At 43.7% G+C, this 18,545-nt stretch overlaps 1 protein-coding gene across 3 annotated transcripts in view; it reads right to left on the reverse strand.

Moving 5' to 3' along the window:
• RUFY1 (RUN and FYVE domain containing 1) overlaps nucleotides 1-18,545 on the reverse strand; it is a 58,828-nt gene that overhangs the window by 17,302 nt on the left and 22,981 nt on the right. For all 3 annotated transcript variants that reach the window (XM_042982104.1, XM_042982107.1, XM_042982114.1), the window contains exons 6-11: nucleotides 15,622-15,683; nucleotides 12,620-12,685; nucleotides 9,648-9,717; nucleotides 7,206-7,307; nucleotides 6,214-6,330; nucleotides 4,603-4,770 (exon numbers count right to left, since the gene is read on the reverse strand). In XM_042982104.1, the coding sequence (XP_042838038.1) occupies nucleotides 4,603-4,770; nucleotides 6,214-6,330; nucleotides 7,206-7,307; nucleotides 9,648-9,717; nucleotides 12,620-12,685; nucleotides 15,622-15,683 (585 nt within the window). The remainder of the gene's footprint in view (nucleotides 1-4,602; nucleotides 4,771-6,213; nucleotides 6,331-7,205; nucleotides 7,308-9,647; nucleotides 9,718-12,619; nucleotides 12,686-15,621; nucleotides 15,684-18,545) is intronic.

An 18,545-nucleotide genomic window follows, 5' to 3' on the forward strand; every position in this document is an offset into this window, starting at 1 on the left:
AATCAACGTGATACATCACAACAAAATGAAGGATAAAAACCATATGGTCATCTTAATAGATGCAGAAAAAGCATCTGATAAAATACAACATCCGTTCAGCAAAGTACGTTTAGAGGGAACACACTTCAACATAATAAAGGCCATATAATGAGAAACCCACAGCTAACATCAGATGCAATGATGAAACACTGAAAGCTTTTCCCCTAAGGTCAGGAACAAGACAGGATGTCCACTCTCACCACTTTTACTTAACATAGGACTCCAAGTCCTAGCCAAGGCAATCAGACAACTGAAAGAAATAAAAGGCAACCAAGTTGGGAGGGCGCCTGGGTGGCTCAGTCGGTTGAGTGTCTGACTTCGGTTCAGGTTATGATCTTGCAATTTGTGAGTTTGAGCCCCTTGTCAGGCTCTGTGCTGACAGCTTGGAGCCTGGAGCCTGCTAGGGATTCTGTCTCCCTCTCTCTCTGCCCTTCCCCACTCATGCCCTGTCTCTCTCTCTCTCAAAAATAAATAAACATTAAAAAAAAAAAAAGGCGGGGCGCCTGGGTGGCTCAGTAGGTTAAGTGGCCCACTTTGGCTCAAGTCATGATCTCAAGGTCCATGAGTTCGAGCCCCGCATTGGGCTCTGTGCTGACAGCTCAGAGCCTGGAGCCTGCTTCGGATTCTGTGTCTCCCTTTCTCTCTGCCCCTCCCCTGCTCGCGCGCTGTCTCTCAAAACTGAGTAAACATTTAAAAAAAAAAAAAAGGCATCCAAGTTGGTAAGAAAGAAGTAAAACTGTCACTATTTGCAACTACATGATATTACATAAAGAAAACCCAAAAGACTAAAAACTTAGAACAGATAAATGAATTCAGTAAAGTTACAGATACAAAGTTAATATACATTTCTGTTCCATTTCTATATACTAATAAAGTAGCCGAAAGAAAAATTAAGAGAACAATCCCATTTATGGGGCAACTGGGTGCCTCAGTTGGTTAAGCATCCGACTTCGACTCAGGTCACAATCTCCCAGCTCGTGGGTTCAAGCCCCGCATCGGGCTCTGTGCTGACAGCTTAGAGCCTGGAGCCTACTTCGAATTCTGTGTCTCCCTCTCTCTGCCCCTCCCCTGCTCGCTCTCTGCCTTTCAAAAAAAAAAAAAAAAAAAAAAAAAAAGTAAAGAAAAAAACTTTAAAAAAAAACAATCCCATTTATAATTACAGAAAAAATAACAAAATACCTAGTAATAAACTTCACCAAGGAGGTGAAAAGCCGATACTCTGAAGACTGTAAAGCATGGATGAAAGAAACTGAAGATGGCACAAATAGACCATGCTCACAGATTGAAAGAATTAATGTTGTTAAAATATCCATACTACCCAAAGCAATCTATCGATTCAATGCAGTTCCTATCAATATACCAACAGTATTTTTTTTCCTTTACTTCTTTTTTTTTAATTTTTTAAAATTTACATCCAAGTTAGCATATAGTGCAACAATGATTTCAGGAGTAGATTTCTTAGTGCCCCTTACCCATTTAGCCCATCCCAACCCCCCCCCCCCCACAACCCTTTCAGTAACCCTGTTTGTTCTCCATATTTATGAGTCTCTATGTTTTGTCCCCCTCCCTGCTTTTATATTATTTTTGTTTCCCTTCCCACCAATAGTATTTTTCATAGAACTAGAACAAACAATCCTAAAATTTGTATGGAACCACAAAGGACCCCAAATAACCGAAGTGATCTTGACAAAGAACAAAACTGGAAGTACAGAATCCTAGATTTTAAGCTATACTACAAAGCTGTAGTAATCAAAACAGTATGGGCTTTCCTGCACATCTCTGTCTGCAGTTTCAGACAACCGGCCGCTGAAGGAGGGGAGTGGGAAAAGACTGATAGAGCACAGAAATGAGGCAGGCAGAAGAACTGTGTTCAATAAATGAAACCATAGGGGTGCAGGGTTAGCTCAGTCAGTTGAGCATCTGGCTCTTGATTTCGGCTAAGGTCAGTATCTCATGGTCGTTGAGTTCAAGCCCCGCGCTGGGCTCCCCACTGAATGTGCAGCCTGCTTAGGACTCTCTCTCCCCTTCTCTGTCTGCCCGCCCCTGATCACATGCATGCGCACCTGTACTCTCTCTTTCAAAATAAAAAAATATAAGAAAATAAGAAATAAAAATAAATGAAACAATAAACTGTGGTCATCAATACACAGATTGAAGGGAAATAACCAGACCAGACATGGTGACTGAGGGAACTGTACTGTCACAAAAACTCGTGTCACCACGAGTCAGGCCTGAAGAGTATCTGTGACTGTTTGACCCTTCATACAATCTCCAGGCCAGCAAACCGAGACCAGTGGGAATGTGGCTTTTAAGCCGTGCAGCCACCAAGAAGGCCACATTCCCCAAGAGCCCACTTCAAATGGGCTATAGAGATGGCGGACTTGTCAGGGACCATGGAGGTTGGCTGACAAGTTCTGTTGACGACTGAGGAAGGGTAGGTGGACATGCTAACAAATGGAGCCCCCAGCACCCTGGGCAGCCTTCCCAGCTCCTGCCCAGAGGTGCAAATGATGGCCACGGCAGGCCAGGGTCTGCCCTGTGGGTCTCTTGTTTCCTTTTGCAATCCTGTTTTGGCTCCACTATTTTATGCTGGGCGGGATGGGTTAATGTGAGAAAGACAGCTGATCTTCTGGTTCAAACACAGGCCTCGAGGGCTCCATGGAGAGTGCTGCTTGTCACCCAGGGGCTGCGGACCAGGAGGATTCTGGGACTGGACAGGACTTCTGGAAGCTCAGTGGGGCAGATGGTGGTAGTGACAGCTATATCTAGTGACCCTAGTGACTCCTATTCTCCCCTTCATCTGGCTCGCAGCTGGGACACGCCAGCCCCAGGCTCCCCTCACAGCCACATCTGGCCCTTGGCTGTGTAAGTGAATGGAATGATGTGTGCAACTTTTCTCTCACTGTTTGGGAGGAGATCCTGGTTCTGGACTTTTGCTTTTCTCTCCCTTCCACTCCCTTCCAGTGGCCTGGACAGCTGGAGCTGCCATTAGCCTGGGTCCCCAAGCGACTGCGGGGGGCAAAACTGCTGGTCTGAAATGATCTCCTCGAAACCATTATGCAACAGAAATACAAACTGCCATAGTTTGAAGCCGCTTTAGGTTAGGGCCTGCTAAATTATGAAGTATGGTTTCCTCTGACGAGCATGAATATTAAGGTTACAGACTGACCCAGACCAGAAGAAAACACAAATTAAAATAAAGAATGTGTCAGGAGAGCGCAACGATTTTCCTCTTTTTCTCCCTGTGCTTTAATTTCCACTGCAGCTATTATTATAATGTTGGTTATGTAATAGTTTTTAAAAAGGCTGGGGGTGCCTGGGTGGCTCTGTAGGTTGAGCATCCAACTCTTGATTTCGGCTCAGGTCATGATCCCACGGTTCATGAGTTTGAGGCCCTTGTCGGGCTTTGTACTGACAGCTCGGAGCCTGGAGCCTGTCAGATTCTGGGTCTCCCTCTCTCTCCGCCCCTTGCCCACTTGTGTGCTCACTCTCTCTCATAAATAAACATTAGGAAAAAAAAGGTTCTCTCTCTCCCTCTGCCGATTGCATACGCTCTCTCTAAAAAATTAAAATAAAATAAATACATAGATAAATAAATAAATGAGACTATGTTTAAAAAAAAATGGCAGGACAAGATAACATGTGTGTCTGTTCACACCATCTTTGACACAGATTGAGAGCACATCTAAAGAGGAAGTGGGACAGTTCAGGCATTAAAACAGGAAACAGGGGCACCTGGGTGGCTCAGTTGGTTGAGCGTCCGACTTTGGCTCAGGTTATGATCTCACAGTTTGTGAGTTCAAGCCCTGCACTGGGCTCTGTGCTGACAGCTCAGAGCCTGGAGCCTGCTTCGGATTCTGTGTCTCCCTCTCTCTCTCTGCCTCTCCCCCGCTCATGCTCTGTCTCTCTCAAAAATAAAAATATAAACATTAAAAAAAAAATTAAAAAAAAAAACCCAGGAAACAGAACTTCAAAAAAAAGAAAAGAAGGACACAGAATGGTCTTGGGTGCTGCTGTAGCCTCTGAGCAAGGAAGCTTTGCGATTTTTAGATGCTAGCTTTCAAACTCTGGCACAATTGATTCTCTCTGGACTAGCTCCCCTGAACCGCTCTGAAGTGACAGGAGAGGTGTGCAGCCAGCCGCGCAGCTGGAGACTCAGCAAGATTAACTTCATGGCCCAGCTTGAAAAGACGACACTAACTTCTATCGTTCCTTAATCCACTTCTCCATTTCCTGGGGCAGACAGTCATTGAAGAAGACGAAAGACACTAGGGAGACAGTGAAGGGAAGAACGGGCCAAGACAGGGTTCAGTTTTCAGTTCTACTTACTAGCTGTGCCACCCAGCGCACAAGATGCAGCCACTCGGGTCTGCCCTGTAATTTATACTTTCCCCCATGTTATCAACTTTTCTCAGGGACTGCTGGGAGACCCAAATAAAATAAGTGCAGAAATGCGTAACGGGGCCTATGGACGGGGCCTCACGGAGGTGTCCGTCCTCTCTTCTGCGGCAAGAACGGTGTGAGGTCGTAAGGCTGTGCTAGGGACATAGAGTCAGCTCCCACCTGAACTTTGTGAAACATCTGTAAATTGATGGCTTTGACTTCCTCCAGCTGCTGGCGGAGGGCGACTAGGGTGTCCTGCTTCTCATGGGTGTCCTTTTCGAGCAGCTTCATTGCGATCTCCATCTCCGTCTTCATTCCAATCTGCAGCTCCAGTTCTTTTTCTAGTTCCTTATCAATTAGGAATATCAATTAAGAAGGTGTTATTACAGTAGACACAGGGATGTATTTACCTGAGGGTGTATCTTGGGCAGTGGCAAAAATATAACCCGGAAGTCGGAGTAGGTTAGGGAGATTTAGGAAATTCTGTCCAGAGCATAACTACATTAAGTTTAGCCCTTTTGCTCATTTTGTAAGGAAAACTGGCTCTGGATCCAGTCAACAGAAAGTTGGTAGGTGGCAATGTGAGCCTTGATCCTGGCAACCACATTCTTTAAACCCTAAAATCAGAACGCACAGTCTGAAAGAATGTCTGCCAAGCAATCTGACGTTGCAATGTGAGAGTTTTTGGATTTTTGTATGGTTTGCTCCTTTATGGCAATAAAGGTGCAACCATTTTGAACTAGTGCTGTCCTGGGTAACTCAGGAGACATGTTTCCACATCTGCGTAAAGACACAAAGCAGGTCCAAGAGTTGTGTCTACTAAAAAACACTGGTTAGGGCATTTGGTTGGTTCAGTTGGTAGAGTGTGTGACTCTTGATCTCGGGGTCATGAGTTCAAGCCCCACGCTGGGTGTGGAGCATACTTTAAAATTCACGGTTCATGGGATCAAGCCCGGCATCGGGCTCTGCACTGGCAGTATGGAGTCTGCTGGGGATTCTCTCTCTCCCTCTCTCTGCCCCTCCTCCCCTTGTGATTGCTCTCTCTCAAATAAATAAACATTAAAAACAAACCCAAAACACTGGTCACTGGCACAGAGATTAGGTAGAATATAATAAATAGACCAGAGGCTGACTGAGGGAACTGTATTGGCAAAGCAACCTCAAATCTGGTCTCATGGTAATCCTTGAAAAAGGTTTATAAAACTGGAAAAAATACAGAACTTAGGTGTAAGCTAAGTAAGCCCTTAAAAAAACATTTTTTGGAGGGCGCCTGGGTGGCTCAGTTGGTTAAGCGACTGACTTCGGCTCAGGTCATGATCTCACAGTTCCTGAATTTGAGCCCTGCGTCAGGCTCTGGGCAGACAGCTCAGAGCCTGGAGCCTGCTTCGGATTCTGTGTCTCCCTCTCTCTCTGCCCCTCCTCTACTCACACTCTGTCTTTCTCTCAAAAATAAATAAATATTTTAAAAATATTAAAAAATTTTTTTAAAGGGATGATTTTTGATTCTTCATGAATATATTTCTTCAGACTTTAGAAACTTTGCATAAAAAACTCATTTGTTTTTAAAAGCAGATTTAAGCACATGTGTGAAAAGTGACAACAAATAACATGAAGGGCTATTGGGGAATTCCTTCTAAAGACACTTAGCCTATGGGTACCTGGCTAGCTTAGTTAAGCGTCTCAGCTCAGGTCTTGATCTCAGGGTCGTGAGTTCAAGCCCCATGTTGGGCTCTGCACTGGGCATGAATCCTACTTAAAAAAAAAAAAAAAAATAGACAGTCTTGCACTCACCAAACGGACTTTCTTCTCCTCTTTTAGCTGCTTCCACACATCACTATACATTTCATCCAGACCTTGCCGAGTTTGCTTGTAAGTGTCCAGCTCAACTTTTGTATCTTGTTTTGTTATCTATATCAAACAAGAACACCAAGAGGCATGGTTTGCTTATGGAAATGAGCTAACTACAAAGTATTTTACAATATACCATAGGGGCACCTGGCTGGCTGAGTCAACTCTTAATCTCAGGGTCAGGAATTCAAGCCCCACATTGGGCATGGAGCCTACTTAAAATAAAAACATTAAAAGAATATGCCACAATTTTTAAAGATGTAGGATAACTTCTATATTTTAAGCACTGTAGAAAAATGCTAAAAGATACTTCAAAATATCTTTGAACCTGAAGGATGACAGCAAGCCAACAGACTTTTGAAAAGTGAGGTTTGGAAAACAATACATATTTAATTTTCTTTAAAACAGAACCGTTGTTCTTAGTGGGAAAGGCCCCCATTCATTCCATCATTCAGCATGGATTTTTATTTATCCAGCATGTTCTTTAGCAGTGGGTGAATTTCAAGATGAATCATATATGGTCTCTTTCTGTTCTCAGGTCATTGTGTAGGACAGCTGCAAGCCAGCAATTCTATGACACAGAAAATGGGTTCTCTAATGGAGGGAGGGACAAACAGCTCTGGGAACAGGGGAGGAAGGCCCAAGGCCACAGATGGGGGCCATGGAGGCATCACAGAGGACACGGTACGTGAGCAGAGGTTGAAGAGTAAATGGGAACCTTTGAGTGCAAAGGCCCAGAGGTGAGGAAGCAGTGCGCTTGGAAGCCCGAAGTGGCCCAGGTGGCCTGCAAGTGGTGTGGGAGGGCACAGTGGCACCAAACAAGGCATCTCTGTACGTCCTGAGGCCTGTGTCACTATTAAACAATGAGCATGAGCTCTGCCACGGACACTTGCGCATGGGAGACATGCTGCCCAGCTGTGAGGTCAGTTTCTCACCTCCACGCTCTTTTCACTTCTTTCGCGAATTAACTCATTTTGTTCTCTTAATTGTTGCTGCTCTTCTTGAAGTGAACAAATCCGGTCTGTTGCAGCTGAAAGCTGATAAAGAAAGATTTTTATGTTCCTTAACGTTGAAATTAATCTTACCGTTCAGATTAAAAACTAACATTTGGCACCTTCACAATTGATGATGGACTTCCACGTATTTGGTATTTTATCATTTAATTTCTTTGTTTTGAATAGGGAATACATTCACATAGTTTAAAAAAAAATGAGAGCAAACCACTTAATGGGGTTAAGGATTTAATGTGGGCAAGGATTTATGGACACAAATTATTAGAGGCACTTGAGTGTCCAATATCACAGAAGCTTACTGAAAGACAGTGGGAGCATAAGGCAGAAATATGTAGTTATTAAAATGTTTGCAAAGGCTTTTGATGACTTGAGAACATACTTCAGGTATAATATCAATAGGGGACAAAAGGCAGGTTCTATGGCACGTTCTCACCTCTAATTAAAAAGAAAAAAATCACCTATGTTACAAATGCTTAGGAAACATTGCAGCACATATATACGGATAATAACAGTAGCTGTTACTTAGCAAAGGGATTATGGGCTTTTTTTCCTGATCCTTCATTCTTTTCCAGCCAATAAACAAGGATTATTTTTATCACTAGAGGGAGACTTAAAACATTCTGGGGAAGGAATCACAACAAAATCTGCTGAAGCCAGGCCCTAGAAAGCCATCTTCCTGTCCTCGAATGAGTTACCATAGGTGGGGGCAAAGTGTATACAAGCCTGTTGGGAGGAGGTTCTCTGCAGAGGCAGGTAGAGGCATTAACATACCCACCAACCTCTCCTTATGCAGCCTCTGAACACAGCCTGGAGAGAGAAGGGCAGGCTGGGGAAGGAGAAAGAAGACGTGAACTGGGCTGTGCTCTTGGCATCACTCACTGAGGGGGCGGGGGCTAAAGCACTGAACACCTCTCTCCTCTTCCTCAACTGCATCTAAGTCCACGTGGACTCAGAACCCACGACTGGGGTTTCTAAACGTTACCGCTGTGCCGAACTAAGAAATCTTAAGTCTCTAGAGGTGCTAGTTAACCATCTGCTAATTCCCACTCTGCTCTCTGAAGCCAGGGAGAGCACACCCTGAGGAGAGGGACTTTTCTATAAAGCATGTTTCCCATTACAGCTGTTGGCCTTTGAAGAAAAAATAACCTAGCTGTTTAGTTTCAAAAGCTAAAATTAGACCTTCCTTCAAAGTATGCCACCTCGCCTGGGAGAACGAAGAGTCAATCTGTTTGTTCTAAAATCAACTAATGTCTCCACATGCCAAGTGTTGTGTGAGGCACATTTATATAACACAAATCTCATTTTTACAACACTGTTAGGTATGAGTTATCATGCGATTTGGAGATGAGGACAGTGAGGCCCAAAGACCTGCCTCCCTAATAAACTAAGGCCCAAAAGCCCACCCACCCAAGGGCAATGTGGGTCCTCCAGTTCTAAGTGTGGTGAAGCTGCTCCTGAGAAGCCCATCTATGAACGCTGCCTTTGAATCTCCTTCTCCTCACACAAATCTGAGCTCCTCTCCTTAAAGATTTCCAGCACTGGCCCCTTGGGAGAGAGCAGTCAGTGTAAACAGAGGGAGCCTTAAACCGGGCCCTCCGTACAAAGGCATGTTCTGCGTCTCTCGTCTGGCCATAACCTGCCTCCACACTGAGGTGGGGGTCACGCCCTGGCAACCTCTCACAGCCCTCTTCCTCCCCAGTGAGACCTGGTGGGGAGGCCCGAGCAGCCAGGGACCGCTACCTGTGGAAAGCCTCAGAAAGGCTGAGCAACCCCCCTCCTGCTAACAGGAGACAAGATGTGTCCACCAAGGAGACTGCCGGGCAGCGGGCAGCAAGCTTTCTTCCTCGGCCTCAGCCCTCCTTCTTCCTGTCTTTTCATTCTCTCTCTTCCTAGTGAGAAAGCAGAGAAAGACCACACTGTGGGGAGACTGGTTCCAGGCTCCTGAGAGGCCGAAACACAGAAGGGGTGGGCAAGGGTACTTTTACCTCATAACAGAGTCTGCGCCTTCTGGGCAGCAGGGAGGCACACTATGTCAGAGGAAGGTGGGGAAAGAGGAAGAGAGAAGCGCATTCACCACAGGAGCTGGGCTTTCCGAAGGAGGCCCAGGGTTCACTGCGAGGTGATAAAACCTAAGTCACTTAGAACTGGCTCATGATCAGCTGCACTGGCTCATGGGAAGCCCCGGACAGGGCCACAGACATTCTGAGGATGCGAAATTCCGAGAACACCGGTCTCACATGCAGCTCAGTCCAAACTTAGCGATTCCCATTCCGACCAGTGAGCAGCTCTGGTCAGATGTACCAACCACACTGTTTCTCTTAACCTTGGGCCATTTTGTCCTAAGAATTTCAGTAAGTTACAAACCTCTTCTTGAAGTTTTGAATTCGTCTTTTCCAAGCCATCTATCTTGTTTTGAAGATCCCCAACTGTGCAGCTAGAGAAAATAACATATTAAGTAATGGTGAATTTTAGGAAGGCTGTTTCCCCAACCTCTGAACAATGAGAATAGATTCCTAGGTTTCCTGTATGAAATGGAGAGTTGAGGGGTCTCCGATTAATTCAGAGATGAGAATTCTGAAGACATACGTATGTGTGCGTGTGTATACGTTTATTGAAAAGGTTTCAATGTCTTTCCCCCAAAATATGCTATCCATTTCTTTAGCCAACTGGAAAGAAAATCATTTTTTCTCCCTAACATGGTAGATGGGAACCAAAATGTACTGGCAGTCATGTATCTAAATAATATCCACAACAAGATAATAGTACTTTGGGGTTGTAGGATCAAAGGGGGATCTTTTTTATACTTTGCCTCATTTTTTCAAATATTCTTTAAGTAATATGTACTATGTTCCCACTGAAAAATATGTAAAACGAATGTAAATCTGATAAATAATAATAACGGCCACAATAATGATATAGTACCTTCCTTTTTGGAAGGTCTCTTCTAAGCACTTTATTTATTTCAAATTATGTGCTTGTTTATTTATTTATTTATTTATTTATTTACTTACTTACTTAATTTTTGAGATAGAGAGAGAACATGCAGGCGAGGGACAGAGAGAGAGAGGGGCATAGAGGATCCAAAGCGGGCTCTGCGCTGACAGTAGAGAGCCCAGAGCCCGATGTGGGTCTCGAACTCATGAACTGTTAGATCATAACCCAAGCCGGAGGCAAACACTTAACCAACTGAGCCACCCAGGAGCCCCTAATTTTTTTCTAATGTTTATTTATCTTTGAGAGCAGGGGAGGGGCAGAGAAAGGGAGACAGAATTCAAAGCAGGCTCCAGGCTCCACGCTATCAACACAGAGCTGGATCTGGGGCTCAAACCATGAACCGTGACATCATGACCTGAGCCGAAGTTGGACACTTAACCGACTGAACCACCCAGGTGCCCCTTCTAAGCACTTTAAGTGCATCAACTCATGTGACCCTCTCCATAATTCTGGGAGTAAATCTTACCATTACCTATTTCACAGACGAGGAAACCATAACTTTACACTGAAAAACTCACTCAGGTTTCATCCCCGTTTGGAGGGGTGCCAGGATCTGAACCTAGGCAGTCTGGCTCGAGAACCTGTACCTTTTGCCACTAACCTGGTGCCTTTTGCCAGTGGGGGTGCGGGGCAAATAAATAAACCTGGCAAGGTTAATGAACCAAAGTTCAGGCATTAGATACGACAAAAATTAAAACACGACAAAATGAAAAAAAAAGAACACAAAAGATATAGAGGGAATTACAAGTCTTTAAAGTATGTAATTTTCAGTTCTATTCCAACTGTAACATAGAAAACGTCCCTGAAATTTATGCTTTTCTTAGAAAATATAAATTACCAGGGGCGCCTGGGTGGCTCAGTTGGTTAAGCGTCTGACTTCGGCTCAGGTCATAATCTCCCAGCTCGTGGGTTTGAGCCCCGCGCCGGGCTCTGTGCTGACAGCTCGGAGCCTGGAGCCTGTTTTGGATTCTGTGTCTCCCTCTCTCTCTGCCCCTCCCCTGCTTGTGCTCTATGTCTCTCTCAAAAATAAATAAACATTAAAAAAAATTTAAAAATAAAATATAAATGACCAAAAAAGACACATCCTCAGGAGAAAAAAACACAGATAAACAACTCAGGAAAAAACTGAAAAGCTGACAAAGTCTTGCCTCAGTAAAGGCTTTGAGCTTCACATTTTCTGTTTTCTTTTTTAAAATTGTTTTAAAAAAGTAATCTCTACACCCAGTGTGGTGCTCGAACTCACGACCCTGACATCAAGAGTCGCATCTACTGACTGAGCCAGCCAGGCGCCCCATGCTTCACGCTTTCAAGGAGCAAATAATGCTCATGAACCAGAAGCTCCTCCTGATTCATTCTGTGAAGATGCATAATCCTGACACCGTGCCAGAGGGGGGAAAAAAACTACAGAACAATTAGGTTAGTTCACATATCAAAAATGATGCAGTTACTAAAACTATGATTAAGTAGAGTTTATTCCTGTGACCTGGAAATGGTTCTGTATGAAGAAATCTATTAATAAAAAACCTCCCATCAACAGATTAAGGGATAAAAGTCATGATTTCCTGAATGATAATGAATGTCTGATGAAATCTGACATCTCTTCCTTACAAAACTGGTCAATAAATGAGGGATCTATCAAGGATCTCTCAAAGCAACAGCCAACATCACGCCTCAGGAGAACTTGGAGCACTGTCCCCAGGCACATTCTGTGAAATGTGCCAGCTCCTTTAGCTGTCTCGTTGGCTTTTGGGGCCAGCGGGGCTGTCCCTTGGAGCACTGCTTATGTGCACTGCCCACTCGGAGGGGATTCAGAGATACAGAGAATAACCTGTCTCCCAAACACATTAGACTGTGAATCTCTGCCCATTCTCCACCAATACCGCCATCGGCTAGTGTTTCATGGAACACAGTGGGAGCTTTCCAATTAAAATGAAAAAATCACAGAAAAGATGCCTGCTGTTGCTACTGAATTGCTGTCGGGGTTTAGCCCTTTTCTCCTGTCCCGACACACCAGAGGGATGTGTGCAGATTCCCTGTAGGAACAGTGCTTCCCATGGCAGTCACTTCCAACCAGGTGGCTGAGGGGTGAGGGGTGAAGACTCAAGGCTTAATTTGTTTGCTTTCTACAATGTCTAACTGCATAAAACAAAGAACCAAAGAACTCCCAAAGCTCCTTATTGAGAAATCATACTCCTCTGGTCTGTACACACAAGGATGCTATGATACCCCTTTTTCACTTGGTGTGGAAAAAAGGTCAGTTATGGCAACTGAAAAATGTTCCACGGAACAATTATTGGGTACTGACAATTAACTGTGACACTGGAAAAGGGAGTGAGTCCTACCTTAAGTGCCGATTAAGTTCTTCCACGTAATTTTTTTGATCAAGGACATCAGTAATTCTTTCGTGCCTTTTGAAAACAGCATAAAAAAGACAGAAATTCCTTTAATACATGGTTAATACCTTGTAACCATCTCCCAACCTTCCAGGCACCTCGAAGAAGTACCAATGTCATCATGAAACTAAGGCACAGTCAGAGCTTAGTAATAATGTCTGCCTGGTCCTGGTCCCGGAGTGAACAGAGCAAAGCTGGCCAAGGGTGTGGTGGGGATGGCAGCCAGGTCCTTTGGAGATGCAGGAACGTGGGCAGGCTTCCTGTAGACACCCTCCTGCCTTGTCAGGCCAGGCATTTGGGAAGAGGACAGAAAGCCATCTGGCATATGAGGTGGAAATACTGACAGCCAGATACAAATGGCCCTCCCTCAAGGTGGCAGATCAAACTTGTGATACTCAAGGGAAAGAGAAATGGCTCAAAAAAGGAGACCAGAGGCTTTTCAAAACATAAAGCTGACTAGCCTGGGTAAAAAAAAAGATGTTAATTAAAAAAAAAATTTTTTTTTAAATAAAAAATGTTTATTTATTTTTGAGAGAGACAGAGACAGAATGTGAGTGGGTTAGGGGCAGAAAGAGAGGGAGACACAGAATCTGAGGCAGGCTCCAGGCTCTGAGCTATCAGCACAGAGCCCGACGAAGGGCTCAAACTCACGAGCTGTGAGATTATGACCTGAGCTGAAGTCGGACGCTCAACTGACTGAGCCACCCAGGCGCCCCTTAAAAATTTTTTTAATGTTTTTATTCATTTTTGAGACAGAGAGACAGAGCATGAACGGGGGAGGGGCAGAGAGAGGGAGACACAGGACCCAAAGCAGACTCCAGGCTCTGAGCTGTCAGCACAGAGCTCAATGTGGGGCTCGAACTCATGAACTGTGAGATTATGACCTGAGCCGAAGTCGGATGCTTAACCAACTGAGCCACCCAGGCGCTCCTCTTTAACATTTTAAAGTTAGGCATCCCCCTCCACCCCTGACCCCCAATCTCTTTACATATATATATATATACACATATGTACATACAGGGGATCATTCTACACAGGTTCTTGCCACAGGTGCTGGATTTGTTTTTCAGCACATTTTTTTCTTTTACCTATTCTGCCCTTCACATAGCTTTTCAGGTAACCCACGTTAATAGTCTGTTGAGCCTATATGCATATGACCATAGTATCTGTCTGTATTATATACAGATAGATACAGTATGTAATTAAAACATAGAAAATACGTTAGGGATTTCTTGGAGTTGTTTACAAAAATGACATACAGTTGACCCTTGAACAATACATGGGTGGGGGACGCCAACCCCCTGCACCGCTGAAAATGTGCATGCAACTTTTGACTCCCTCAAAACTTAACTACTCATAGTGTACTGTTGAGGGAAGCCTTACCAATTACATAGTCCATTAACATGTATTTTGTATGTTATGTGTATTATATACTATAGCCTTACAATGAAATAAAATAAAATTTTATTAAGAAAATCATAAGGAAGAGAAAATACATTTACAGTACTGTACCATACTTAACCGAAAAATATCTGCATAAAAGTGGGCTTGTGCAGGTCAAGCCCATGTTGTTCAGGGGATCAACCGTATATACCCTTCTCAGTATCATACTTTTCTCATTCGATAACACCTTGTGGAAATCCCTCTAAGTCTACTATAACCAGTAGGTCAAATTTGTTCCATAATATCTCATAGAATGGATTATTTTGAATGTTCTGTAATTCATTCAATTATCTCCTATTGGTAGATATCAGTTTATTTCTATTTCTTTACATTATGAGTATAATTTTGGGGGGCTCCTGGGTGGCTCAGTTGGTTAAGTGTCTGACTTTTGATTTCGGCTCAGGTCATGATCTCACACAGTTCCTGAGATCAAGCCCTGCTTCAGGTTCTGCGCTGACAACACAGCCTGCTTGGGATTCTCTGTCTCCCTCTCTCTCTGCCTGTCCCCACTTGTGCTCATGCGCACTCTCTCTCTCTCAAAGTAGATAAATAAACCTTAAAAGAAAAAAAAAGAATATTTCTGTTTAAGTTTCAAGTGGGTGAATCCTTATACTCAAGAAGCCTGAGGTATTTGTGGGGTTCCCACTGCCGGATAAGGTGTGCTGCTAGGGCTTGGGGCCTGTGAGAGTCCTTATCAAGAACACATTTGAGAGACAGATAACAGATACGGTAAACTATTCAAGCACAACCCAAAGGTTTACAGTGAGACTCCCTCCCATGCCTGCCTCCTGGCCTCTTCCCTTCACCCACCCAGAACAGCCACTGTTAGTAGGTGTCTACGCACCACTCTAGAAATGGTCCAAGCGTGTGGAAATACAACATATAAATGTGGATGCATATTCTTCAGCGTAACTCAAATGGTAGCATGTTATATACATTGTTCACTTTGTTTTCTACCCCACCCCGAATGACTCCTTTAAAAGGATGCTCTTGTTAATAATAAGCAGGAAGGAGAGCATAATAAGGAAGGAGAACATAATAAGCATGGCATGGAGGGACATCCAAGACACACTAGGATCAAGGAATGAGTCCAAGGGCAACTTTTATACACACACACACACACACACACACACACACACATAGGAGTACCTATAATGGTACCATCCCACTTATATTCAAACAAACCATAAGGCAAATTATACAACCAATAAATATACACCTGCAAGGCATTTAAAAAAAGGTGTGGAAGGAGACATGAGCAGCTTCCTCTGAGGGAGGAGCAGGCACGGGATTGAGCTGGAGATGAGGGGGCAATGTGAATGGGGACATTCCTTTCTACCCTGCAGAGCTTAGCTCCTTGCACAATGAGCACATTCATGTATTACCTCTGTGACTAAAAAATACCTGCTGAAAATGAAAAGGTCGAACAAAGCAAAAACAAACGTAGCATTCTTTCCCAGAATTTCATTAAAATTGTGAAGAACAGCAGCAGGCATGCAGTTACTTACTCTTTGCCGCCATCAAGACCCTGCACATCCTTAAGGTAGAGGGAAAAATCGATCACTCCAACCTGATCGACACAAAACATACAAGTATTAAATAGGAGAAACTTTTTCTGTTTTCCGTAAACCATACATCTTTAAAATTCAGGGCATTTACCTTCCTGTCTCTTTCCTACACACATTTAGTCGGGCTGACCACCTCTACAAAAATAGTAATCAACTGAACAAACAAACCAAGAGAGAGAGAACCCCGCCAACTTCTAGAAGAAAAACTTATCACAAATCAGGATTTAAGGGAAGATTCTGAAGTTTTACCCTCTCGTCAAGACTAGTTTTGTGTATTTATTCACTAAGCAGGTTGTTGACAAAGATCAGTGAAGTTCTTTGGGTATAGAGCAATTAAAAAAAAAAAGGGGGGGGAGGGCGCCTGGGTGGCTCAGTTGGTTGAGCATCCAACTTCAGCTCAGGTCATGATCTCACAGTTCATGAGTTCGAGCCCCCCATCAGGCTCTGTGCTGTCAGAGCAGAGTCTGCTTTGGATCCTTTGTCCCTTCCGGCCCCCTCTCTCTGTTCCTCCTCTGCTCATGCTCTCTCTCTTTTTTTTTTTTTAATTTTTTTTTAATGTTTACTTATTTTTGAGAGAGAGAGAGAGAGCGAGCGCGGGGAAGTGGCAAGAGAGAGGGAGACACATAATCTGAAGCAGGCTCCAGGCTGTCAGCACAGATCCCGACGTGGGGCTTGAACTCACAAACTGTGAGATCATGACCTGAGCTGAAGTCGGACACTCAGCTGACTGAGCCACCCAGGTGCCTCCTGCTCATGTTCTCTTTCAAAAAAAAAAAAAAGAATACACATAAAGAAAAAAAAAGAAAAAAGAGGTCTGGGTGGCTAGACTAAGGTGGTAGGTAACCTTAACTGACATTCTGACCCCCTCCTTCCCTAAATTGTGGTGAAATGGTCCCATCTCATTTTCCAGGGGAAATTCTCTGCTGTTGTGAACGAGGGAGAACCAGAGCCCCTCACATCTGAATGTCAAGGGCTTTGTCCAAAAATAAAGCCCTTGAGAGAGAATGAGAGCCTGGTCTGCCACTGTCTGCTACAGCATGAGTAAGTGAAGCCACTTCTTCTTCTTCTTTTTTTTTTTTTTTTAAATGTTTTTTAACTTTATTTTTGAGAGAGAGACAGTGCAAGTGGGGGAGGGCACAGAGAGGGAGATGAAAACTGGGAAAATGGGGTCCATCAGTAAAGAAATATTGATCAGTCGTGTAATAGCCATGTCATGGAGCCCCATGCACCCATCACAAAGAATGCAGTGGGTGGATGTATGACATAATGACATGAAGAAAGCTCCAGGAGAAAATGAGAAGTCCCAGAGTGATATATACAGCATTAACCCTTTACAGTAATACCACTTTGTTAAAGCCACAGCCATGTGTGAGAGTTTCTGCAACTTCTCTGTCACACCTCCCACCAACCTACATTCCTGACCCTTGAACCTGGGCAGCCTCAGTGTCTGTCTTGAGTAAAAAGCAGCAGAAATGATTCCGTGACTTCTGCAGCTACATTAATGGAGGCAACATAAGCTTCTTCCTAGCTCTTCCTAGAGGGGCATATAACATTGAAGTTCTGAGCTTCCCCAAAAGAAGTCTGGCTACCCTGAAGCTACTATGCTGGACACCAAATGGAGAGACCACATGAGTACAGGGGTGCCTGAGAAGCCTCTGCGGTTCCTGTCCCAGCTCCCTGAACCTTCTCAGTCCGAAGACAGATAAGCGAGAGAAGAGGCCTTCAGTGATTGCTGCCCCAGCCACCACCAACCTGACCGCACAGAGCTCTTAATCCAGAAGCGCCTGCCTCTCTCTGTCCAGCCAACCGTTGAGATACAGTGATTGCTATTGGTTACCTGGCTGTTGATTCATCATCCAGAAATGGGAGCAAGAAAGGATTTAATATGAAACAAACCCACGTATACATAAATGCATAGAAAAAGTAGAACTATTTCTAGAGAGATTTTCCCCCTCAATATTTACCACTATCTATGGGGACGAAAGGGATCAAGGGAGGGGAGGGGGTGAGTTTGAATTTCATTCTTCACTTGATATGCTTCTGTATGAACTTTTTTTCAGCAAGCATGCATTTCTTTTGTAATAAAATTAAATAATAATAAATTGGGGGGGTCTGGCTAGCTCAGTCAGTAGAGCATGTGACTCTTGGTCTTGGGGCTGTGAGTTCGAGCCTACACTGGGTGTAGAGATTACTCAAAAATAAAATCTTAAAAAAAAAATAATAAAATTTAATTTAAAAAGTACACTTTGGGGTACCAGAGATTCTGTGTCTCCCTCTCTCTGCCCCTTCCCCGCTCATGCTCTGTCTCTCTCTGTCTCTCAAAAATGAATAAATGTTAAAAATTAAAAAAAAAAGTACATTTTCAACTGCAAAAAACCCTCAACAATAGAAAGGAGAGAGGATTAATACTCAAAGTAGACATTAATGGATCAGAAAGCAAATAAAACCCTCCTCCCAAAGCAGAAATAATCAAGAGCAAAAGATCAAATGTAAAAGCTGGTTCTTCGAGTTCAATATAGCAGACAAACCTCCACCAAATATGATCAAGATTTAGCAAGTGCACAACACTGCCAATGAGAAAAGTGAGATTTTAATAAGCTTAAGAGAATACTCTCTTATAACCAATAGACCTGAATGAAATATATGACTTTTGGAAAAATATAAATTACTAAAAAATTGTCCTAAGGGGCACCTGGGTGACTCTTGATTTTGGCTCAGGTCATGGTCTCATGATTGTGAGATCAAGCCTCGTGTCTGGCTCTCACTCAGCGTGGAGCCTGCTTAGTATTCTCTCTCTCTCTCTCTCTCTCTCTCTCTCTCTCTCTCTCTCTTTCTCAAAAAAAGAAATGAATAAAAATAAAAAT

The sequence above is a fragment of the Panthera tigris genome, chromosome A1 (genome assembly GCF_018350195.1).
Source record: "Panthera tigris isolate Pti1 chromosome A1, P.tigris_Pti1_mat1.1, whole genome shotgun sequence".
Lineage (NCBI taxonomy): Eukaryota > Metazoa > Chordata > Mammalia > Carnivora > Felidae > Panthera > Panthera tigris.